Source organism: Melanerpes formicivorus, unplaced genomic scaffold (genome assembly GCF_026170545.1).
Source record: "Melanerpes formicivorus ecotype bairdi unplaced genomic scaffold, bMelFor1.0.p_v2 SCAF_34, whole genome shotgun sequence".
NCBI lineage: Eukaryota > Metazoa > Chordata > Aves > Piciformes > Picidae > Melanerpes > Melanerpes formicivorus.
The window spans coordinates 973,921-995,810 of record NW_027142386.1 but is presented as its reverse complement, the minus strand read 5'-3'; the positions used below and the strand labels follow the sequence as shown (position 1 = coordinate 995,810).

At 66.2% G+C, this 21,890-nt stretch overlaps 4 protein-coding genes across 6 annotated transcripts; 2 read left to right on the top strand and 2 right to left on the bottom strand.

Annotated features, from left to right (window-relative positions):
• Positions 1-428: 428 nt before the first annotated feature.
• Positions 429-3,638, bottom strand: LOC137450013 (serine/threonine-protein kinase PLK3-like). Its single transcript, XM_068156143.1, has 6 exons — positions 3,629-3,638; positions 1,851-2,071; positions 1,235-1,342; positions 899-1,015; positions 653-782; positions 429-520 (listed from the first exon to the last, which is right to left on the bottom strand). The coding sequence occupies exons 2-6, from the start codon at positions 2,049-2,051 to the stop codon at positions 429-431; spliced, it is 648 nt and encodes a 215-aa protein (XP_068012244.1). The 5' UTR covers positions 2,052-2,071; positions 3,629-3,638.
• On the top strand, positions 2,486-8,518 carry ADAMTSL5 (ADAMTS like 5). Of its 3 annotated transcripts, none has more exons than XM_068156291.1 (12): positions 2,486-2,732; positions 4,076-4,145; positions 4,224-4,369; positions 4,726-4,786; positions 5,179-5,287; positions 5,393-5,520; positions 5,601-5,724; positions 6,335-6,418; positions 7,031-7,194; positions 7,274-7,517; positions 7,809-7,880; positions 7,976-8,518. In XM_068156291.1, the coding sequence occupies exons 1-12, from the start codon at positions 2,674-2,676 to the stop codon at positions 8,509-8,511; spliced, it is 1,797 nt and encodes a 598-aa protein (XP_068012392.1). In that variant the 5' UTR covers positions 2,486-2,673; the 3' UTR covers positions 8,512-8,518. The 3 variants fall into 3 exon arrangements, with proteins under 3 accessions (XP_068012392.1, XP_068012393.1, XP_068012394.1); XM_068156292.1 differs by having other exon boundaries at positions 2,488-2,732; positions 7,968-8,373; XM_068156293.1 differs by lacking the exons at positions 2,486-2,732; positions 4,076-4,145; positions 4,224-4,369; positions 4,726-4,786 and having other exon boundaries at positions 5,205-5,287; positions 5,359-5,520.
• Positions 8,519-9,462: 944 nt separating this feature from the next.
• Positions 9,463-12,002, top strand: LOC137450012 (CTD small phosphatase-like protein). Its single transcript, XM_068156142.1, has 10 exons — positions 9,463-9,994; positions 10,108-10,112; positions 10,159-10,201; positions 10,292-10,380; positions 10,482-10,574; positions 10,872-10,934; positions 11,037-11,116; positions 11,221-11,347; positions 11,448-11,543; positions 11,632-12,002. Exons 1-10 carry the CDS (start codon positions 9,463-9,465, stop codon positions 11,755-11,757), a joined length of 1,254 nt encoding a protein of 417 aa, XP_068012243.1. The 3' UTR covers positions 11,758-12,002.
• Positions 12,003-12,983: 981 nt separating this feature from the next.
• On the bottom strand, positions 12,984-21,766 carry PCSK4 (proprotein convertase subtilisin/kexin type 4). The gene is made up of 15 exons (XM_068156140.1): positions 21,566-21,766; positions 20,922-21,026; positions 20,722-20,817; positions 20,417-20,545; positions 19,168-19,244; positions 18,373-18,461; positions 17,719-17,891; positions 16,996-17,208; positions 16,314-16,414; positions 15,551-15,654; positions 15,332-15,449; positions 14,724-14,903; positions 13,980-14,104; positions 13,420-13,533; positions 12,984-13,348 (listed from the first exon to the last, which is right to left on the bottom strand). Exons 1-15 carry the CDS (start codon positions 21,764-21,766, stop codon positions 12,984-12,986), a joined length of 2,190 nt encoding a protein of 729 aa, XP_068012241.1.
• Positions 21,767-21,890: the final 124 nt, after the last annotated feature.

The window sequence follows — 21,890 nt, the reverse complement described above, 5'->3', positions numbered from 1 at the left end:
AGCACTCAGGGGAGGATGGAAGGGAGGATGACAAGGAGGGTGGCACCCAGCCTGGCTGCACCCCGAGGAGGGGGACACAAGCAGGGTGGCACCCAGCCTGGCAGCACCCTGGGGGACAAGGAGGGTGGCACCCAGCCTGGCTGCACCCCGAGGAGGGGGACACAAGCAGGGTGGCACCCAGCCTGGCAGCACCCTGGGGGACAAGGAGGGTGGCACCCAGCCTGGCTGCACCCCGAGGAGGGGGACACAAGCAGGGTGGCACCCAGCCTGGCAGCACCCTGGGGGACAAGGAGGGTGGCACCCAGCCTGGCTGCACCCCGAGGAGGGGGACACAAGCAGGGTGGCACCCAGCCTGGCAGCACACTGGGAGACAAGGAGGGTGGCACCCAGCCTGGCAGCACCCCCTCTGACAAGCACCACGACCCGACTCACCCCCAGCGCCGGGCAGCCGGTGCCAGCCGTTGTGCCAGCCCCAGGTCCCCGATCTTCACCTGCATCTTCTCGGTCACCAAGAAGTTGCCTGCAGAGGGAGATGAAGAAAATGACCCCAAGGCGGGGCGAGGGGAGGCTGGGGGGGGGGGGGGGGAAAGGGGGGAGGGGCTTCACCACCCTCCCAAGCCCCCTACCCACCCCCCAGCCCTGCCCCACGCACTCAGCTTGAGGTCCCTGTGGACGAAGCCCTGCCCGTGGAGGTAGCTGAGCCCCGCGATGATCTGCTTGAGGTAGAACCTCACCTCCAGCTCCCGCAGCCTCCCCCGCGCCCGCAGGATGTCAGCCAGGGACTGGGGAGAGGAGCAGGGTGCCAGCCGAGGGTCTTGGTGAAGCCCTGGCGCGGGGAGGGGGTTGCTGGGTTGGGGGACGGGGAAGGGGAAAGGGGGGGTGCTGGTTTTGCGCTCACCCCCCGGCTGCAGAGCTCCAGCAGCAGGTAGAAGCGGCTGCGGTCAGCGAAGTGCCCGTGGAGGTGGACGAGGTGGCGGTGGCACAGGTGGCACAGCAGCTCCCGTTCGCGTTCCACCTGCGGCACAGCCCGACAGCGCCCCCCCCCCCCGCCCCGAGGACCCTCTGCATCCTAGGACCCTCCCCACCCGCCCCCCTCTCTGGGGAGGGATGCCAGGATGGGCACCCACCAGGGACGATGAGAAGGAGCAAAGGCAGAGAGCTCTGTGACGTGCCCATGGGCATCACCCCCCCCACCTCCCTGGGGGCTTTCTGTGTGCCCCCCCCAAGGACTCACCCTCTCCCTGATGCCCACCGCAGCCAGCCGAGCTCTTGGGATGACCTTTGCTGCGTACACCTTGCCGCTGGGCACCGCTGTCAGCTGGTAGCAGTACCCAAAGGCGCCCTGCCAGAGGGAGCCTGCTGGAGTGGGCAGCCTGGCAGCCCCGAGGTGGCACAAGGGGAGGCTCTGGGTGCCCATGGTGCCGTTCCCAGGGGGGCAAAGAGCTGAGGGGACACCCAGCTTGGTCCCAGCATCTCCCCACTGCCTCAGTTTCCCCTTCCCCAGGGGGGCACAAGGGTGGCTGCCCCTCAGAGCAGGCACCGTGCCAGGGCAGATCATGCTGGAGTGGGCAGCCTGGCACCCCCGAGGTGGCAGAAAGGGGGTTCTGGATGCCTATGTGCCGTTCCCAGGGGGTCAAGGAGCTGAGGGGACACCCAGCTTGGTCCCAGCATCTCCCCACTGCCTCAGTTTCCCCTTCCCCAGGGGGGCACAGGGGTGGCTGCCCCTCAGAGCAGGACACCTCGGGGACCTCGGGGGGGTTCTGATGCTGCTGGGGTGCCCAGCGGGGACGGGGGACGGGGGGTGGGGGGTGCAAAGATGAAGCCAGGGCGGGGGGCGCTGAAGGATTTACCTCCCCCAGGAGCCGTCCTCGCTTGTAGAGCTTCCCAGTGCCCACGTCCTGGATGTACCACCCCGGGCGCTCATCCCCTCCGTGCCCGGGCGCCATCCTGCCCGCTCTGCTGTGCCCGCCGGTGGCTGGGGGGTGGTGCTGGGGGGGGGGCGCCCCCCAGGTGACACCCCCCCCGCACCCCGACGCCTTAACCTTTTCCATTCCAGGCTGGAGATGGAGCCCTGAGGGTGTTGGGTTTGAGTGATTAGTGGGGGGGGGGGAGCGGAGAACGGGGGCGACGACACCCCCCAGCACCCCGATCTGTGCCAAGCCCTTGGCACCCCAATACACCTCCCCTCCACCCCCTAACATCAAGGGGTCGCAGATCAGGATGAGACCAAGTGGTGGGGTCCTGTCTGCCCCTTTTCCTTGGGGGGCTGGGGTCCTGGGGGGGGGGGGAGGGGAGGGAGGGTGCCGGATGCTGGGCTCCGCCCAGCATCCGGCACCCTCCCTCCCCTCCCCCCCCGCCCCAGGACCCCAACCCCATTTAATCGCAGGAGCTCCGGACCCCAAAGGGTTAACGGGCGGCCGGGGGAGGGCTGGGCGCACCTTTGGGGCTGGATATTAATAACGCGGCGGGGAGGGACGGGAGGAGTTGTTGTTGGGGGGGGGGGGGGGGAAGGAAAAAGCCTCGCCCGGCTTTTAACCCCCCCACAACGCCACCACCACCACCCCTCCCCCGGAGCTGCGCAGGCGATGCCCTCTCGTCCCGGTCCCCCCCGCCCCGCCACCGGGACACCGAGCAGGGCCCGAGCCGCTGGGACACCCGGGAGGAAAGCGCTGCATGGCCTCGGGGAGGGGTCCCGGAGGTCCCGTTCCCCACGGGGGACCCCAGGGTGCGAGGTAAGGTCTTGATTTCTGCTTAACTAACCACCCCCCCCAGCCCCCCAGCCCCGTTCCTACGGGGAAACTGAGGCACACGGTGCCCCAACACCCTCCCACCACCCCCCCCCTGCCCCGGGCATCACTCGACCCTTACCGGGCTCCGGACCCCCACCCCACGAAGCTCCGGGAGTGACGGTACCGAGATCGCTGTCCCCCAACATCGCCTGCGCTGCCCGGGGCCGGCGGCGGAGGGGGTTGGGGGGGGGGGGGGGGTGGAACCCGGAGGAGCTGAGCGGCGGGAGGAAACCGGCTGGACCGGGGGATTCCCCGACGTGGGGCTGGGACCCCTGCACCCTCCGGCGCTTTCCTGCGCCCCTCTGCTTTCCTCCTGCACCTCCCTGCAGCCTTCCCCCCCCCCCCCTTCCCCGGGCCCAACCGTATCCCCCACCGCGGTCTCTACATCTCCCCCCCTTGCACCTCCTTGCACCCTTCCTGTACCCATTAGACCTCCCGGCACACCCCCCCCCCCGCACCCTCTTTCACCCCCCCAAATCCCCTTGCACCCCTCTCACCGCATCCCTTCTTTAGCCCCTTGCACCCCCCTGCAGCCCCCCCAATCCCCTCGCACCTCCCCGCACCCCTTCTCTAGCCCCTTCCACCCTCCTTCAGCCCCCCCCCAAATCCCCTCGCACCCCTCTGCGCCCCTTCTCTAGCCCCTTCCACCCTCCTTCAGCCCCCCCCAAATCCCCTTGCACCCCCCCCGCCCCCCTTCTCTAGCCCCTTGCGCCCCCCTGCAGCCCCTCCAAACCCCTTCGCACCCCCCCTGCGCCCCCGGACTGGGTGGGTTGGGGTGCTCCAGAGTGTGGCACTTTGGACCCCGGGGGGGGCCCCCCGCTGCCCCCCATGCTGCTCACCCCTCGGCGGGGCCGGATCCTGTTCGTGTCCCGGCCCCTCGTCGCCCCCCCCCCCCGGCACAGGTCTGGTCCTGCCCCGGCAGGCAGCGAGCTGAGCCCAGCTCCCCGCCGCGGGGTGGGGGTGAGGTGGTGGCATCGCCGGTGCCCGCTGCTGCCTGGGCACGCGTGCAGGACCCAGCCTTGCCCACTCGCTGGCAGCCACCTGCCTGGCACTGCTGGCTCACCACATGCGCCCAGCTGGTGCCACTGGGGGGGGCAGGGATCCTCCTGCTGTGTCCTCGCCTTGCCCCTCACCCATCTCATCTCCTTCCTCCTTGCCGGGGGGTCCCTGGGAGGGGTGAGAGGGGGTGGGCACGGTGGCACCATTGGCAGCATGTGGCACATGCCCCTGCCAGCCCCCAGCCTGCTCCCTGGGGACATCGACCTCAGGGCTCTCTGCTCCCGCAGGTGCTGCTGGCCCTGGCGGCTTCTGCTCCTGGCCTGGCTCAGCCTGGGCTGCGGCGTTGGCATGGCACAGGTGAGGGCTGAGGGGTGCCCGGTGCCACCCTTGGGGGGGCTGGGTGCCCAGTGCCGACTGTCTCCTTCCTCCACCTAGAGCCCAGCCCTGGGGACGTCGGCGCTGGTCCCTGAGCCCCCAGCCCCTGCTCGCTCCCAGGGGGCCTGGGGGCCCTGGGGACCTTGGAGCTCCTGCTCCAGCTCCTGCGGGGACGGCGTGGCCCTGCGTGCCCGGAGGTGCCTGCGGTGAGTGGGGGGCAGGGCAGAATGGTCCCCCCCGAGGTGTCCCCAGACCCTCTGCAGCACCCAATCCCCCTGTGGCACCCAGATCCCTTGGCACCTTGGCCAAATCCCAGCCTGGTTTGCTGGGATTGGGGAAGACAGGAGGAGCCAAGCCCTGGTGGCTCCAACCCGGGGTGCAGCTCTGGCAGGATGTGGCACCCTCTGGGGCACGGTGGTGCCTGCTGGGAGGCATCAGTCCCAGCCCAGCCGTGGCTTGGTGGCTCGGTGGTGTCCTGGAGACAGGGAGAGAGCCTCATGGGAGGGGAGGTGACACAGGGAGACCCTGTCCCAGCCCCACCACGCTGCTGCTGTGGCTGCAGGTCTGCTGAGGAGGAGCAGTGCCCTGGGGACCCCCGGCAGTACCGACTCTGCCAGCTCCAGGTAAGCCTGAGGGCCATGGCATGGCACAGCCAGCCTCAGGCCTGGCGCTGCAGGGCTCCATCCTGCCCACCCCATGGAGCTCCATCCCCATTCTTTGGGGTGCCATTCCTACCCCATGGAGCTCCATCCTCCCCAACCCATGGAGCTCCATCCTCCCCAACCCAGGGAGCTCCATCCTCCTCACCCCATGGAGCTCCATCCCCATTCTGTGGGGTTCCTTTCCTATCCCATGAGGTTCTGTCCCTAGCCCATGGAGCTCCATCCTGCCCATCCCATGGAGCTCCATCCTGCCCATCCCTTGGGCCTCCATCCTGCCCATGCCATGGAGTTCTATCCCTATCCCCTGGAGCTCCACCCCCATCCCACGGAGCTGCCCCCTGCCGCTCCTGCAGGACTGTCCCAGCGGCTCGGTGCCCTTCCGTGCCATGCAGTGCTCCCTCTATGACAACAAACCCGTCCTGGGCACACCAGCCCGGTACCAGTGGGTGCCCTTCCACGGAGGTGAGTCCTTGGGCGGCAGGTGGCATCGCCAGGCTGACTGGGGCGGGGGGGAGGGTCATGGCTGCCACTAGCATCACCTCCTCCCTTTCCCCTCGGCTCCCTCAGCCCCCAACGTCTGCGACCTGAACTGCTTGGCCGCGGGGCACAACTTCTACTACACCTTCGGGCGGGTGCTGGATGGGACCCGCTGCGGCCCGGACTCCCCTGACCTCTGCGTTGGTGGGCGCTGCCTGGTGGGTGCCCAGTCCCCCAGCCCCTGAGCTCCCCACTTCCCCTCACCCCCCGCCCTGAGGCCGGCTCTCGGTCCCCGCAGAGCGCTGGCTGCGACGGGATCCTGGGCTCGGGCTCCCGGCCCGACGCCTGCGGGCGGTGCGGCGGCGGCCACCGCGAGTGCCACTTCGTGCATCGGCTCTTCCAGGGCGCGGAGCCCCCCTCCGGTGAATGAACCATTGCCCCGGCCCCCTCCATGGGTGAATGCTTTGGCTCTTGGCTCCCCTGTCCCCCTCCTCCACCCCACCCTGTGTCCCCAAGGCATTGCCTCCGTTCCCCCTGGCCCCTCCGCCGCCGCTGGGCTGTCGACCCTGATTCCTTCCTGTCCCCAGCACGCAGGGACAGGGGCAGTGGGCTCGGAGGAGACCCCTCGCTGGGGTTGTTTTGTCTCCTTGTAGGGGGCATCGCTCCTCTGGGGGGCGGGGTGGGAGGGGGAGGCATGGCTGGGTCGTATCTGTGGTCCTCGGGGTCCCCAGGGGTGTTTGGGGGGTCCTGGGTGGCACCCGGGGTCTGTGTGTCCTTATCCAGTGTCCATGGGGTCCCAAGCCAGGCTGCAGGGAGGGTGGACAGCCCCAGATGGCACTTCAGAACCACCCCCACACCCCCCCAAGCCATCCTTTGGTGCCCCACTTGTCCCAGCACAGGTTGGGTTAATGTCGCTGGTGCCTGGCACAGGGCTGCCCCATACCCAGAGCTGCTTGGTCCCCTCCCACCCCATCTCTCCTGCCCCCCAGGCTGTGCCCAAGCTCTGCCCTGACTCTGCCCCACCTCTGCCAGGTTATTTTGGGTACATGAACGTGACCAAGATCCCGGCCGGGGCCACCCACATCAAGGTGACAGACAAGAGCCGCAACTACCTCGGTAGGATTTGTCCTGTCTGGGGCCCACTCGATCCCAGTCAGCCCCGGATGGTGCCACCCATGGGTGCGGGCAGGGCAGGGCAGGGCCGGGCCGGGCAGGGATGGGCAGGGAGCAGCTATGCCGAGCTGTGCCGTGCCGTGCCGTGCCGGTCGCCTCCTCAGACGCTGTTTTGAGCACCGTGGGGTCAATGAACTCGGCGGCGCTGGGGGCAGTTGTCCAGAGGTCACAGCTGTGGATGTTGGGAAGGGCTGAGCTGAAGCGGGGCCATCCCCCCCCCCAGCCCAGGACCCCCAGGCCCTCGCCCTGTCCCCTTCCCCAATGCATTCAGGGTCCTGTTCCCCACCGGCACCACGACCTGGGGGCTTTGTTCGGGGGCGGCTGCACACCAGGGTTTGGCTCCAGCTTGGGACCAAATCCAAGATCTTCCAAGGAAGCAGCTTTCTCCCGAGCCCTGACCGCAGCTCTCCCAGCCCACGCTGCCCTCCCCGCTCCGGGAGAGGCCTCCGGTGGGGACCCGGGCGTCAGGGCTGCCCCCAAGCCTCCAGCCCAGCTCAGTGCGGGGGTCCTGGGGGCTGTGTGGTGCTCGGTCCCCGGACGTGCTCCCTCCCACAGCCCTGATGAGGAGCGATGGGCGCTACGTGCTCAACGGAGGCTGGTCCATAGCCTGGCCGGGGCCGTACGAGGTGGCTGGCACCCAGCTGCTCTACACCCGCACCCCCGACGGCACCGAGACCCTGGAGGTGCCCGGACCCACCGATGAGGATCTGCACGTGATGGTGAGGGTGGCGTGGGGCTGGGGGGCACTGGCCCCTCGGTCCCCATCGCTGCCCCTTAGCTCTGCCCCTGCCCGCGCAGGTTCTGCTGCAGGAACCCAACCCCGGCATCGAGTACCAGTTCTGGCTGCCCCACGAGCACACCCAGCCCGGCCGTGCCAACTCCAGCCCCCTGCGGCAGCCCCAGCCCCGGGGGGCTGGCAGCCCCCCACCCCCGGAGCCCCCGGTGACCCCAGCCCCGCTGCCACCACGTCAGTCCGGAGGCTTCGCCACGGAGCCGCCGCCGAGAAGCCCTCCCGGCCAGGATGGGACCAGGGCTACCACAGGTGCCTGCTCCCCACCTGGGGGGGTCCCCACAGCCCCCCCACTCCTCTCCTGCTGTGGGGAGGGTTCTGAAGAGCCCCAGGGGTTCCCCATGGGATAGGGACTCTAAAAAAGGGCCCCCTGGCTTAACCCTCCCCAGGCCCCCCAGGCACCCAGCATGTTCCCTCACTCCTTATGGGGTAGAGACCCCCAATGCCCCCTCCCACAGCTGCAGGAGAGGGGGTGGGGGTGCTGCGTGCCCTCTTCCCCCCCCTCCTCCCCCCCGCTAAACTGCCGCCGCTTTGCCCTCGCAGGGCGATGCGGGAGGTGCCGCCCGGCCAAGGGACGCTCCCAGCGCATTTGGCACTTCTGCCACAGCGATTTCGGTGGGTGCCAGGGCCGGGAAGGCGCTTGGAGGGACGCCAGGGGGATGGTGCCCAGCTCCGGGTGCCTCCCATCGTCGCCTCACACAGTCTTCCAGGGCCGGATCCTGGCGCGGCGCTCGGTGGGGCGGGAGACGCGTTACGAGGTGGAGGTGAAGAGCCGGTACCGGCAGCGCTTCCCGCTGGTCTCCCGAGAGTACCTGTGGGTGCCCAACGCCTGCGGCTGCCCCCCGCTGCGGGAGGGGGGCGAGTACCTGCTGATGGCCTGGCGGCACGTCAACCACGAGCAGACCCTCAACCGCATCCTGCTGCCGACCGAGGGCTACGCCCGGCCCTGGACTCCCCGGGAGGAGCGGCTGGTGCGGGGAGCAGCCCGCAGCTGCCCCCAGCCCCCCTGAGCATCCTCCTCCTCCTCCCCTGGCCTCCTTCGCCCGGAGGACCCTCCCTTCCCCCCCAAGAAAGGGAGAATTTAAAGGGCTGGAAATGCTTCAGCCACGCACTGAGGGGTTTGTGTGTGTCCCCCCCCGGCATCCTGCCCCGTCCTTGGGGGGCACTTGGGGGGTGGGGATGGGGGTGGGGGTTGGGAGGCACTTGGAGGGGAAAGATGTTAATTTATTTTTGCTGCAGAAAATAAAGCTGTGTATCGTCACCCCCCCTCCCCTGTGCCCCTTCCTAGCTGGAGCCCAACCCAGGGCATCCCACACCCTCCCCACCCCAGCGACCCCCAAGCTAAGCGGGGGTGGGGGTCCCCCCCTTTCGTGTCCCCTTGCTGAGCCCTCAGAGCAAAGCAGCTACCCAGCAGCCTGTCCCTGTCCCCAGGATGGATGCTGGCCAGGTTCTGCCTTTCCAGGTCAGGGACCTGGCCCTTATCTCCCTTCCGGTGGAGGCCAGCAGGTCCCTGGCTATGCCAGAGCCCCCTCGCCTGAAACCCAACCTGCTGCTGGTGGGTGCCACCGTGGGGCCCAGGCAGGGACAGGAATGTGCCCGGGGTGGGGGGGGAGGTGAGGTGGGTGTGTGTCCCCGTAGGGTATGGGGCACCCCAAAGGGGCATCACCCACTTGGGGCTCCTGGAGTGGGTTTGGAGCTGGTGCCAGGGAAAGGCTGAGCTCTGCCCAACTCGTGCCACTGATGACTGTTTCCAGACTGGGGGTGGGGTGGGTTGGGGGTGCCCCGAGTGGCAGTGGCCAGCCCTGGAGGCTCTTTAGGGCAATGAGTAATTAGCCATCAGGAGCCAGAGATGAGCACTTCGGGCAGCTGGGCCTCTGTGCTGGGCCCCCCCCCAGGTGGTCCCAGTGAAGCCTGGGTGGCACCAGGTGCTGCAGGGGGCAGGCTGAGGCACCTTGGGCTGATTGGGGCGGGGAAGAGGCCTCCACCCTATAAAACTGCCCCCTCCCACCCCCAGCCCTCCTTTAGGGCTGCTGGGAGGTTTGTCTCTGGGCAGTGCCCCTCTGGGAGGGGGGTCGGGGGTCCCCAGGGCGGCTCCAGCAGCTCTTTTGGAGCTGGTGATGCCCGGCAGAGCTGGGGCTCTGTGCCCTCGCCTTTGGGCATCTCCTGCTTGGGGTCGCCCCAGCCGACTGTGGCAACCATGGCAGGCTTGGGGACAGCGACCCCACGGGCAAAGAGACCCCGCAGGGAGAGCAGGGGGGACCTGGGGCAGGACCTGAGGCTCTCGGCCACCGAGGCTGCCACTCGCCAGCGGGCAAAGAGCCGGCGGACAGAGGGGGCCCAGGGTGGGCACTGCCAGCCGCAGGGCTGGGACCCTTGGGAACCTGTCCTATGTTCCCCCTTGGCACTCAAGACCCCCGGGAAGGGGCAGTTGGCAAAGAGCCGGCGGACAGAGGCAGCCCAGGGTGGGCACTGCCAGCCGCAGGGCTGGGACCCTGTGCCCTGTTCCCCTTTGGCACTTAAGACTCCCAGGAGGGCCCGGCGGGCAAAGAGCCTGCAGACAGAAGGGGGTCAGGGGGAGAGCTGCCAGCTGCAGGGCTGGGACCCCTGGGACCCTGTGCCCTGTTCTTCCTCGGCACTCAAGACCCCCGGGAGGGGCCGGCGGGCACAGCCGCGGCTGGAAGGGGAGCGTCGCAGGCTGGAGTCTGCTCCCCCCTCCTCTGGGCAAGGGGGTGAGTCTGTGCCCCCCTCCCTCCCGCCAAGGACAATCCCTGCCTGAGGTTTGGGGGTGCCCCAGGCTGTCCTGACAGGACGCCCCCTCCCACTCCCCCTCTCTGCCCCACAGAGCCTGTGAGCCCCCAGCTAGAGCCCTGCTATCAGGGCCCCTACTTCTCAGGGCTGCCTACGGTTGAGTGCCAGGATCCTGCTCCCCCCAGCCTGTGAGTACGTGGGAGGGGGGGTGGGGGGCTGTCCCCAGGGGTCCCCTCCCAGCCGACCCCCGCAGCACTAAGCCCTCTGCCTTGCTCCAGCCAGGCTGATCCCTGCAGCCCCAGCGGCCGGCAGGAATGTCCCCAGGAAGACTCGGAACACCCCGGAGCAGACCCTGGTCCTGGAGCTGGTCGGTCTGGGGGGGTCGTGTCGGGGGGAAGGGTGTGGAGGGGCTGTGGATTCAGGGCTGGGGGTCTGATTCTGCTCCTGACCCCCCTCCCCCCCCCCCAGGAGGGGACCCTGGTCTGCTCCTCCCTGCTCACCGCCTGGAGACAGGAGGCTGCAGCCACCTTCACCACCGAGTTCCAGGGAGACTCCTACGAGGTGGGTGCCCATCTGCGGGGCTGGGGGGCAGTGGGGGGCTGGGTTTGCCCCGGGAGGGGGTCACAGAGGGCTGCGGCTTGGGGCCGTGAAGAGCCACCTTGTCCGTGCAGCCTCCGTGTCCCTGCCCTCTCCTGGCAGGCAGAGGTGAAAGGGGTCCCCAGGGGCTGAAATCCTGGGGGAGAAAGGGGGGAAGTGAGGAGCCCCTGGGGTGCTGGCGGGGGGGCGATGGCGGGGGGGGGGCACCTGGGTGTCAGGATTTGGGTGCTGGGGCTGCCTGGTGGTGCTGTTCCCTTCCAGGTCCATGTGAAGCTGCGGCCCCACGTGCAGCAGTTCCTGGAGAGCCTTTCCAAGACCTATGAGGTACCAAAGCCCCCTCCCCAAGTTCCGGGGGGGGTTATGCTTTGGGGTGGGGGCCACTCGGGCAAGCCTGTGCAGTGACCTCTGCCTGCTCCCCCCACCCAGATCTTCATCTTCACTACTGCAAAGCAGGACTACACTGAGAAGGTGCTGGAGGTGCTGCTCCCCAGGAGGAAGCTGATCAGGTGATGGCCTTGGTGAAAGCCTGCTGGGGACCCCCCCGGCCCCCTCCCCAGCGTGACTGGGACAGCTCCTCATGGGCTCTGCTCCCCCTCCCCATCCTCTCCAGGCACTGCCTCTCCCAGCAGGATTGTCTCTGTGCCCAGGGCTGCTACTGGAAGGATCTGACCCGCCTGGGAAGGGACCTGGACAAGATGGTAGCCTTGGACCACACCATCCAGGGCTTCCCTGCCCAGGTGATGGATCTTGGGAGGGTGCTTTGTGCCCCCACCCCTGGCAGCACCGCAGCTGTGGCTGCTCCTCCGTGGGCAGTGTTCATCCTCTCCCCCTCCCCAGGATGCCAACTGGATCCCGGTGCCCAGGTGGTGCGGAGAGCGACAGGATGAGGAACTGCTGCGCCTCATGCCCCTGCTGGCACAGCTCAGCCAGGAGGTGGGCAGTGGGGGGAGGGCAGAGGTGCCCTGGGGCCGCTGGGGGCAGGCTGCCGTGAGCTGACCTGGGTCCCTCTGTCCCCGCGCAGGAGGACACCCGCGCCGGGATCCGCCGGCAGCTCCCGCGCCGCAGGCTGCCCCCCGAGGACTGTGCCAGCCGGGGGCGGGGGCAGCAGGGGTGGGCACCCTCCCCTCGCAGGGGCTCCCGCTGCTGAGGGGGCGTCACGGAGCCTCCTGGCCCCGGGCTGGATGGTGTTGGGGGAGAGCTCTTGTCCTGCCTCCCTGGCTGGGAGGCTCAGATCCTGGCCTCGGGGCCGGGGAGTTGGAGGCGCGGGGGGTCCCCCTGGGAGACCTCTTTACTCTCGGCTGCCCTTGGGCATCAGGCTGGAGCTTCTCCTCCTCCTGTCCCTGCTCTGTAAGGCCCAGCCCAGGGCTCCTCCGTGGTGATTACACTTGAACAAAAGTCTGCCTCTCCTCTCTGCCTCCTCAGCCACGCGAACGTGGGGGTGGCACAAACCCCCTCCCCCCCCCCATACACCACCCCCCAGCCGTGTCCCGGGGTCCCCATGGTGGGGGAAGCCAAGCCCAGCGTGGTGCCAATGCCCCTGGGAAGGCCCCAGCTGGCAGCTGTCCCCCTGCCTGTCCCAGTTCCAGCCCTGCCTGGCGCTGTGCTGTGTGCCAGGGGTGCAGCTGCTGCTGTGCTGCTGCCAGCCCTGGTGGCATGGCAGGGGTGGGAAGGGCACTGCCCGGGGTGGGGAGGGCAGGGCAGGGTGGTCGTGGGGTGCAGCAACCTCCAGATCCCCTCCCAAGGACTGAAGGCTGCTGGTAACCAAGAGCTGGAGGGGGTCCTGCATGACTGGGTGGGGTCCTTGGGGGGTGGTCCACACATCAGTGTGGGCCCTTGGGGGAGGGGGGTCCTGCATGACTGTGTGGGCCTTTGGGTGGGGGGCCCTGCGGGGGGGGGGGGGGTCCTGCACGGCAGTGTGGGTCCAGGCTGCCCTCCCCAGCCCAGCTGTGCCAGAAGCTGCCGTGAGCTGGTGGCTGAAGTGGTGCTAGAGGAGCTGGCTGTGGTCACTTGGGTGCAGCTGCTTGGAGAAAGGTCTTCCCATCTCCATCTCCTCCTCCTCCTCTTCCTCCTCCTCTCCCCCCATGCCTGGGAAAGGGCAGAGAGCTCCTGGCCCTTCTGCAAATAGCTCCCTCCCAGCAGTGTGCCTGGCTGGAGCCCTGGCAAGGCTCAGGTCCCCCAGGGACGTCAGGAAGGGACAAGCCACCAGAAGCCACGACCCTGGTGTGGCTCTCCTGCCGCAGGGAGCTGGCTGTGGGATGGGACTGAGGCCAGGAGCTGCTGGGAAGGGAAGTCAGCCTTTGGAGGGGGCCATGCAGAAAGACACAAGGCAGTTTATTCTGGAAGGCAGGTGAGGCCCTCTGGCCCAGGCTGGGCTCACACTGCCCTTCCAGCCTGGGCACAGCAGCTGCTGCCCCTCAGCAGGCAGGAGGCCACTCGGTAGGTGGCACAGAGCAGGGCTGAGAGCAGCAGGGTGCCACAGAAGAAGGCAGGCAGCAAGACCCTCTGCAGCCCCTCCTTGGGGGGGAAGCCCTGCAGAGGGGAGCAGGAGTGGGTGAGCTCCTGGAAGGTGTGGGCAGGGGGGCAGGAGGTGCAGTCGTGGGCTGAGGGCCCCTGGCAGGTGTAGCAGGAGGGGTGGCAGGGGGCACAGAGCTGGGCGGCAGCCCGGCCCCGGCCGTAGTGCCGCGGGGGGCAGTAGGTCAGGCAGGAGCTCTGGAAGGCAAACAAGGAACCTCTGCAGGCTGCAGAGGGGCAGGGAGGTGAGCCAGGCTGCAGGGGCACCAGCACTGTGCCCTCCTGCCCAGAGCCTCACCCTGGCACGCTCCCTGCCCGTCCCGGCGCAGGCAGGGGTCGGTGGCTGCCAGGTGCCTGCTCCTCAGGTCCTCCTCCGTGCCATAGAGGTGCAGGATGAAGCTGGTCAGCAGGCCTGAGGGCAGGAGGGACAGGGCTGAGCTGGTGGCATCTTTGTCAGAGAACCAGGGAGTGGTCTGGCTTGGAAAAGCCTTCAGAGCTCCCCCAGCCCAACCACCAACCCACCATGGCCACCGAGTGCCATGGGGACTCCAGCACCTCCCTGGGCAGCCTGTGCCAAGCCCTGACCCCTCTGGCAGCAAAGAAATTGTTCCTCACCTCCCACCTCACCCTCCCCTGGCAGTGTTTGGGATCTGCAGGTTGCAGGGCACAGGTGGCTGGAAGCTTTGGGGTTAGGTGGAGCAGAGCAAATTGCCTCTGGCCACCCCCTGTGCCCAGGAGGAGCAGCAGGCAGAGAACAAAGCCACCAAGCTGCTACTCAAAGCAGGGGAAGGAAGGAGGGAAAAATGCTGGGGCCCTGGGTGACCCCCAGGGGTGAGGTTTGGTCTCCTGGGCACCCACCTGTGTTGTAGGCATCACCTTTGTTCTCCAGGCTGAGGGTCCAGGTCCCATTGGGGTTCTCATCCCAGAAGTGTGTGGACATGAAGGTCCAGTCCTTGTAGCCCTGCTGGCTGGTGTCATAGGGGCTGCAGGAGAGGAAAGCAGAGCTGGGGGGGGGGGGGACTGGAGGGGAGGGATTGAAGCCCAAGGGGGAGCCCTGGAGTCACAGTCTGCTTGATGAGGCAGTGCCAGGACATGGCAGGGCCCAGGGAAGAGATTTGGCAGTGATGAAGCTGCAGGGGCCAGGAGCAGCCCTTTGAGCAGGGAGTGGAATCCTACAATGGGTTGGGTTGGAAGGGACCTGAAAGCTCAGCCAGCTCCAACCCCCTGCCATGGGCAGGGACACCTCCCACCAGCCCAGGCTGCTCAGGGCCTCATCCAGCCTGGCCTTGAGCACCTCCAGGGAGAGGACATGCACAGCCTGCCTGGGTAACCTGTGCCAGGCTCTCCCCAGCCTCACTGGCAGGAGGTTTCAGCTGAATTTCTTCAGAAGAAGTAGTCCAAGCTGGTAGGGCTTGGAAGGAGGCTCTGGGGGGAGGGGGAAGAGATGGCCTTGGAAGGAGGCTCCTGGGGGGGGGGAATGACCTTGGAAGGAGGCTCTGGAGATCACCAAGTCCAACCCCCCTGGCCCCAGGGGAAGCTGTGTGGGGAGGGGGAGGAGCTGCTGTGCCCCCCTCTCCTCGCAGCTGCCCGGCAGCTCCTCACCGAACAGTCATCAGCGTGGATGTGGTCCCCATGGGGCTGGTGAGGGCCAGCTGCAGGTCCCCCCTGCGGCTGTAGCTCAGGGACAGCTGGACCTGGACGTGCTCCAGCGAGAGGATGTGCTTGGTCCCTCCCAGGCAGGAGGAGGTGTCTGTGGAGATGGTGAGCTGGGAGCCAATGTGCCTACCAAGCACAAGAGGGGAGGTGAGAACCGGAGGAAATGGCCTCAGCTTGCCCCAGGGGAGGTTTAGGTTGGGCTTGAGGATCAATTTCTGCCCCCTTGAGGCTTGCCAAAGCCTGGCCCAGGACGGTGGTGGAGTTCCCCATCCCTGAAGGGAGGGTTTCAAAGCTGTGGTGCTGAAGGCCAGGGTTTGGTGGTGCCCTGGCAGGGTTGGGCTGGAAGATCTTCCAGGTCTCTTCCAACCACCAAATGGCTCTAGGCTCCTGTGAGCTCTTTCCCCTCTCTGTGCACATCCTGCCCCAGGACCTGCAGCTCAGAGCGCTCCAGGGAGGCAAAGCCTGCTGCTGGGAGGGGCACAGCACAGCTTTGCTGTGAGGAAGCCCTCGGGGGAGCTGCTGTGAGGTCAGAGGCAGGAGAAGTTGTCCCTTACTGAGGGCTGTGAAGGGCTCTGACCGAACAGCTCCGCTGAGGCCGAGTTCCTGGCCATGCCTTGGCCATCTCCACCAGCAGCCCAGCATCCAGCAGCCCATAGCCATAGTAGTGGCTGACTGAAACAGAAACCACCCAGGAGAAGGCACAGGAGTCCCTCTGCAGCGAGGGAGCACAGGGGGCTGGCAGGAGGAGGAGGAGGAGGCAGCTGTGGGCTCACCTTTGCGTCCCACCCCGTTGTGAGCCCAATCCTCTGCCTGCAGGTGAGCAGCTCTGGAGCTCCTGACCAGGAGGTGCTGCAGGTCACGCCAGGTCAGGGCTGGGCTGCAAAGCAGGGAGGTCTTTTGGGGGTGCCAGGGAGGGAGGAGGGACTTTTGGGGGTGTCAGGGAAGCTGGGGAGGGACTTTTTTGGGGTGCCAGGAAGTGGTAGGACTGGGGGGGATGGAACAAAACTAGAAGGGGGGAGAGTCAGATTGGATGTGAGGAAGAAGCTTTTCCCCAGGAGGGTGGTGAGCCTGGCACAGGTTGCCCAGGGGGGTGGTGGAAGCCTCAGCCCTGGAGGTGTTTGCAGCCAGGCTGGATGTGGCTGTGAGCAACCTGCTGCAGTGTGATGTGTCCCTGGCCGTGGCAGGGGGTTTGGGACTGGCTGAGCCTGGAGGTCCCTTCCAGCCCTACCGATTCCCTGCGTCTGTGTATTTGGGCACGGAGGGTTTGTGCCCTGAGGGTGAGATTTGGCTTTTCCAGCTGCTGGTGGCAGCCAACCAACCTCCTTCGCCGCCGAACTGGGAGCAACAGAGACCTCCAGAGGACAACTCTCCTCCTGCCTCTGGCTCTGCTCCCTCGGCACCCGGGGAGCAGCAGCTGCTCCGCCGGCGCCACCTCAGCTGCACGCCCCCGAACCTCCCTGCCGGCAAAGCTCCCCTCCAGTCCTGCCTGCAGGGTGCTGGGGAGGCCCCAGGCTCTCCCTGGGGACTGTCACCTACTTGGCCTGCAGCGCCAGGGCGCTGATGCCCGCGGCCAGCGGGGCCGAGGCGGAGGTGCCCATGTGCCGGTCGGTGCAGCGGTGGTGCAGGTCGGTGGTCACCTGGGAGGGGGCACAGAGGAGGCTTGGCATCGGCACCGGCTCTGGCTCCTGGAGCAAAGGGCAGGGCTGGCTGGAGCTGGGGAGCTCCAGGGAACGCTCCCTCCAGGTCCCTCAGTGCTTTGCTTGGGGTCTTACACAGACACTGTAGACTGTCCCTGAACCCCAGCAGGGGGGTGGGGTTGGAAGGGACCTCTGGAGCTCATCCTCTCCAAGCCCCCTGCTCCAGTAGGGCACCCACAGCAGCCTGCCCAGGGGCACAGTGCCCGGGGGGGTTGGCAGCTATCCACAACCTCTCTGGGCAGCCTGCTCCAGGCCTCCAGCAGCCTCACCCCAAACAACTTTCTCCTCCTGCTCAGCTCCAACCTCCTGGCTGCCACTTTGTGCCCCTTGCCCCTTGTGCTGTCCCTGGGCACCACTGAGCAGAGTCTGGCCCCAGGTTCTTGCCCCCCCCACAGCTCCTTTAGCTCTTGCTGAGCATTGCTCAGTTCCCCTCTGGGGCTGCTCTGCTCCAGGCTCTCAGCCCCAGGGCTCTCACAGAGCTGCTCCAGGCCCCTCAGCAGCTCTGGTTCCAGGACACTCACAATATGCACCTGGCTGGTGGCCACGCTGCTGTAGGTGGTGGTGAGGATGGCAGAGCAGCTCTCACTGAACCAGGGCCTCTGCCCCCCTGCCAGCACACTGCCCACAGTCACTGTGTAGATGCTGCTGCTGTAGCCATCGCTGTTGCAGTTGTCAGAGTTGATGCCACCATTGCCAGAGGCCAAGACAAAGATGGAGCCGAGGCCACCCCGACCCTGGCAGAGAGGGAGGCAGAGGAGGGGCTGAGCAGGGAGCCCTGGTGCACCCAGCTTACAGCTCCACAGAGTGCAGCAGGTCAGAAGGGAGCCTCCAGGGCAGCTTGGCCAAGCCCCCTGCAGGCACCAGGGAGAGCTCCAGCCAGAGCAGGCTGCACAGGGACACATCCAGGATGGTCCTGGATGTCTCCAGGGATGGAGCCTCAACCACCTCCCTGGGCAACCTGTGCCAGTGTCTCCCAACCCTCCCTGTACAGAGCTTCCTCCTGATGTCCAACCTAACTCTGCCCTGCTCCAGTTCCAAAGCATTGCCCTTGGTGCTATCCCCACAGCTCCTTCTGAGCAGTCCCTCCCCAGCCTGCCTGCAGCTCCTCTGCAGATCTTGCAGTGCAGCTCTGAGGTCTCCCTGGAGCCTTCTCCAGGCTGAGCAGCCCCAACCCTCCCAGCCTGTCCCCACGGGGGAAGCTTCTCCAGCCCTCTGCTCATCTTGGTGGCCTCCTCTGGACTCACTTTGGTGACCCCTCTGTGGAAGGCCTTTGCTGCCAGCACTCCAGGTCCATCCAGAGTCTTGCCATCGTCGAGGGGCCCCCAGCTGGCACTGTAGATGTGGATGTGCTGGGGCCTCAGGCTGAGGGACTGAGCCTCCACCACGTCTGTGATGGGACCATCCAGCATCCTCACCCCTGCAGGACCAGCATGGGGCAGTGTCCTCCACACAGATGCTACACACACACCCCCATGCCAGCCTAGGGGCTCCCTATGTCACATCCCCCCACCTCCCCCCTTCCACTTGCTTGAGCCCCTCTCAGGTTCCCTATGGCTCCTCCAGGTCTGTGTGGCCATGAGCTGCCTCCCAAAGCTCCTCTTTAAGCCCTTTTGTAATTAAACCCAGGGAGTTCTCCCACTTCCTACTACCCATTTGCACACTCCCTTCCCACTGGGCAGCCTGAGCTGGCACTGCCCAGCCTGAGCTGGCACTGTGCTGCTGCTGCCCACCAGCCCCTGGTGGGCATTCAGCCCTCACGGAGCACCGAGCCCTGCACCGTGGCTGGCTGTGTGGTAACCCCACAGCTCCTTCACCCCCAGCTGCCCTCAGAGCAGCTCCTCACGGGGCCCTGAGTGCCCCCTGCAGGGTGCCAGGGCCGGTTCGTGGCTGCGGCTCACCTCCCACCCTGGCATCGTAGGCGACGCCGGCTCCGCAGATCCGGTTGTTGGCTGCGGCCGCAGCTTCTCCAGCGCAGCGAGTGCCGTGCCTGGGGGCGCGGGCAGAGGCAGCCCCTGAGGGGTGAAGGGGGCTGGGACAGCCTCAGCACTCCCCCCAGGAGATCAGGGAGTCACAGAATTGTTCAGGTTGGACCTTTCACATCATTGAGTCCAACCCTGAAGCCAGCACTGCCCCAAGGCAGCACCAAACCTCAGCACCACCAAACCTCAGCACCACAGCTCCGTGGCTCTGAGACCCCTCCCAGGGATGGGGACTCCACCACTGCCCTCTGGGCAGCCTGAGCCAGGCCTGGACAACCTTCAAGGGGCAGAAATTGTTCCTCATGGCCAACCTAAACCTCCCTTTAGGGCATTTCCTCCTGTCCTGTCATTTGTTACCTGGGAGGAGAGAGACCACCCAGGAGCTGGAGGGGACAGAAGGAGTTCTGGAGACCCTCTGTGCAGATGTGGCAATGTGAAAAAGCAGCAGAGAGAGGAGGAGCTGCTTCCTGAGAGTCATGAGAACCTTGCTTTGGGTTGATCCAGCCTGGAATGGGACAGCCTGGGAAGGTGCTGGAGCCCAGAGAGGTTGTGGAATCTCCTCCTCTGCAGAGCTTCCAACCTCCCCCCCTGGCCACTGTGCCCCTGGGCAAGCAGCTGGAGGGGCAGGGGGCTTGGAGTGGATGATCTCCAGAGGTCCCTTCCACCACCCACCTCACTCCACCCTCCTCAGAGAGCAGCCAGAGCAGGACTCACTGGTTCTCCTCCTCAGGGCTGTACCTGGGCTGGGGGTCAGGGTCGTTGCTGTTGAAATCATAACTTGCCAGAGGATCCTATTGCCAGCAAAAACAACCCACAAGAGGCACCAGGGTGAGCCAGCTCCCCTTGGCATGGGCTGGGACAGCTCAGCACAGCCACCTGGCACTTTGCCCTCTGCCTGGCAGCACAGATCTTGCTGCTTGCCCAGCCTAGAGAGGGCAGGAGAGGTGAGGGACACCCTGGAGCTGTTGGGAAGGGGATTGTGCTGTCTGGTTGCAGCCTGCCCGGGCTCAGGGCCAGGGAGAAAGCCCAGCTGAGGGCCACACACTTAGGAGAGAGAAGAACCAAGCCCTGAATGATGTCCTGAACAACTACTGCAATGGGTTCAGCCTTTCACAGAGTCACAGAACTGTCAGGGTTGGAAGGGAGCTCAAGGCTCAGCCAGCCCCAACCCCCTGCCATGGGCAGGGACACCTCACACCACAGCAGGTTGCTCACAGCCACCTCCAGCCTGGCTGCAAACACCTCCAGGCAGGAGGCTTCCACCAACTCCCTGGGCAACCTGTGCCAGGCTCTCACCACCCTCATGGGGAACAACTTCTTCCTAACATCCAATCTGAATCTCCCCACTTCTAGTTCTGCTCCATCCCCCCAGTCCTATCCCTCCCTGACACCCTCACAAGTCCCTCCCCAGCTTTCTTGTAGCCCCCTGCAGATCCTGGAAGGCCACAATGAGGTCTCCTTGGAGCCTTCTCTTCTCCAAACTGAACAGCCCAAACTCCCTCAGTCTGTCCTCACAGCAGAGCAGCTCCAGCCCTCTGCTCATCCTCCTGGCCCTTCTCTGGACACCTTCCAGCACCTCCAGATCCTTCCTGTCGTAGGGGCTCCAGAACTGCACACAGGTGGGGTCTCAGCAGAGCAGAATCCCCTCCCTGACCCTGCTGGCTCTGCTTCTCCTGCTGCAGCCCAGGCTGTGGAGCAGATGAGGGCTGCTGGCTGGCTTTAAAACCACGACAAGTGTTTACCAGCCCGACTGGCTTTGCAGCCTGCTCTCATTATGTCTCTTTTGGGGGCCCTGGACAAGTCCTAACGTTTCCCTGGTGTGAGCATTCACCACGGGAGACACCCAGCAAGGCTGCAAAATCCCAGGGGCAAGGATGGAGGTTGCAGTTCCCTCCCTCTCCTGCAGCTCCCTCCTTCCTCTGCAGCTCCAGCTCCCCCTCCCCGCCCCCCTCTCAGAGTTTACATAGTTGGCAGACAGGTCCGGGTGGTCCTTCTCGATCCCATCGTCCAGGATGGTCAGCACGACCCCTAGCCCTGTGTAGCCTTTGCTCCAGGCACTGAGGATGTTTAGGTCAGGATTGATGTCGTTGTTCTGCAAGACAGATTAAATTTGATCGGCCCCCGGGCGGCAGCAGGGCTGCGAGGTGACCTTGGAGGACTCTTCTGCTGCCTCATCACCGCCAGCCTTAGCCCTGTTTACGTGGCAGGGAGGTGATTTGCTCCAGGATTAGAAGGGAGGGAGAGGGGCAGAGAGGGGCAGAGCCTCACCATGTACCACTGCTTGTGGAACCAGGGGTCTGTTGGCACCACGCTGATGCTCCTCTTCGTTCGCCTCTTGATGGTTTGCTGCTCAAACCAGAGGACCTGGAGGGGGTTGGGGGGAGAGCAAATGAGGTTCTGGGTGCCAAGCAGAGCCTGCCCAGCTCGGCCTGAGGCAGCCTCCAGCCCTGCAGCCACCTCCTGCCCACCTTTGGCTCTTTGGCCAGGCGCATGTGCCAGCCCCAGTGCCTGCTCAGGGCTTCCTGCCTGGTGCCTCGGTGTTTGAAGTGGTAGTAAGGTTCTCCTTCCATCACCTGCAGGGAGATGTTGAAAGTCCCAAGCTGGTGTAAGTCCCAAGCTGGTCTAAGTCCCAAGCTGGTCTAAGTCCCTTCCTACACCAGCAGCTGGGGGGGACACATGTGCCAGCTCTCTATGGGGCTGTAAAGATGAGAAAGATCCACTCCATGAGAGCTGTGTGTGGCAGGACAAGCAGAGAGTGTCCCTGGGATCCTGGGTGGGTTCCTAAGGAAGGTTTGGATGTGCCCTTTGTGCTCCGAAGGAAGGTTTGAATGTGCCCTTGGGTTCCTAAGGAAGGTTTGGATGTGCCCTTTGGGTCCTGGGCAAGGTTTGGATGTGCCCTCTGGGTTCCTAGGGATGGTCTGGATGTGCCCTTTGGGTCCTGAGCAAGATTTGGATGTGCCCTTTGGATTCCTAAGGAAGGTTTGGATGTGCCCTTTGGGTTCCTAAGGAAGCTTTGGATGTGCCCTCTGGGTCCTGGGCAAGGTTTGGATGTGCGCTGCCAGGTTTCCCCAGCCCCCCGCCAGCCCCACTGCCGCTCCAGCCCAGCCCGCACCTGCCCCAGGCAGAGCAGACCGTGCCGCCGGGCCAGGCTCTCGGCCTCCCGCAGCCCCACTGCCACCCTCACAGCCCAGCTGCTCAGGTAGACGTGGGGCTCAGCGGGGCCCGGTGGGGCAGCAGAGACCACGGTGACCACCAGCAGCCCCGGGAGCAGCGCTGGGAGCATCCCCAGCCCCTGCGCCAGCCTCAGCCCCATAGCCATGCAGGCTGCCGCGGTTGAGCGGCCGTTGCCATGGCGACAGCAGCGTTTCCCCCCGCCCCTCTGGGCTTAGCCCCGCCCCTCCCGAAGCTATCCTACCTATGGGCGGTGCCCACTTCGG

Coding starts and splice junctions, on each gene's coding strand:
- LOC137450012 (XM_068156142.1), top strand. CDS start 9,463: ATGGCAGGCTTGGGGACAGCGACCCCACGGGCAAAGAGACCCCGCAGG. Junction 10,575..10,871: donor TCCAGGGAGACTCCTACGAG/GTGGGTGCCCAT, acceptor GTTCCCTTCCAG/GTCCATGTGAAGCTGCGGCC. Junction 10,935..11,036: donor GCCTTTCCAAGACCTATGAG/GTACCAAAGCCC, acceptor CCCCCCACCCAG/ATCTTCATCTTCACTACTGC.
- LOC137450013 (XM_068156143.1), bottom strand. CDS start 2,051: ATGGAAAAGGTTAAGGCGTCGGGGTGCGGGGGGGGTGTCACCTGGGGG. Junction 1,016..1,234: donor CGGTGGGCATCAGGGAGAGG/GTGAGTCCTTGG, acceptor GCTGTGCCGCAG/GTGGAACGCGAACGGGAGCT. Junction 521..652: donor CCACAGGGACCTCAAGCTGA/GTGCGTGGGGCA, acceptor CTCCCTCTGCAG/GCAACTTCTTGGTGACCGAG.
- ADAMTSL5 (XM_068156291.1), top strand. CDS start 2,674: ATGGCCTCGGGGAGGGGTCCCGGAGGTCCCGTTCCCCACGGGGGACCC. Junction 5,288..5,392: donor GTGGGTGCCCTTCCACGGAG/GTGAGTCCTTGG, acceptor CGGCTCCCTCAG/CCCCCAACGTCTGCGACCTG. Junction 5,725..6,334: donor GGGCGCGGAGCCCCCCTCCG/GTGAATGAACCA, acceptor CACCTCTGCCAG/GTTATTTTGGGTACATGAAC.
- PCSK4 (XM_068156140.1), bottom strand. CDS start 21,766: ATGGGGCTGAGGCTGGCGCAGGGGCTGGGGATGCTCCCAGCGCTGCTC. Junction 20,546..20,721: donor TCCACAAGCAGTGGTACATG/GTGAGGCTCTGC, acceptor TCTGTCTTGCAG/AACAACGACATCAATCCTGA. Junction 15,450..15,550: donor CAACGGGGTGGGACGCAAAG/GTGAGCCCACAG, acceptor TTTCTGTTTCAG/TCAGCCACTACTATGGCTAT.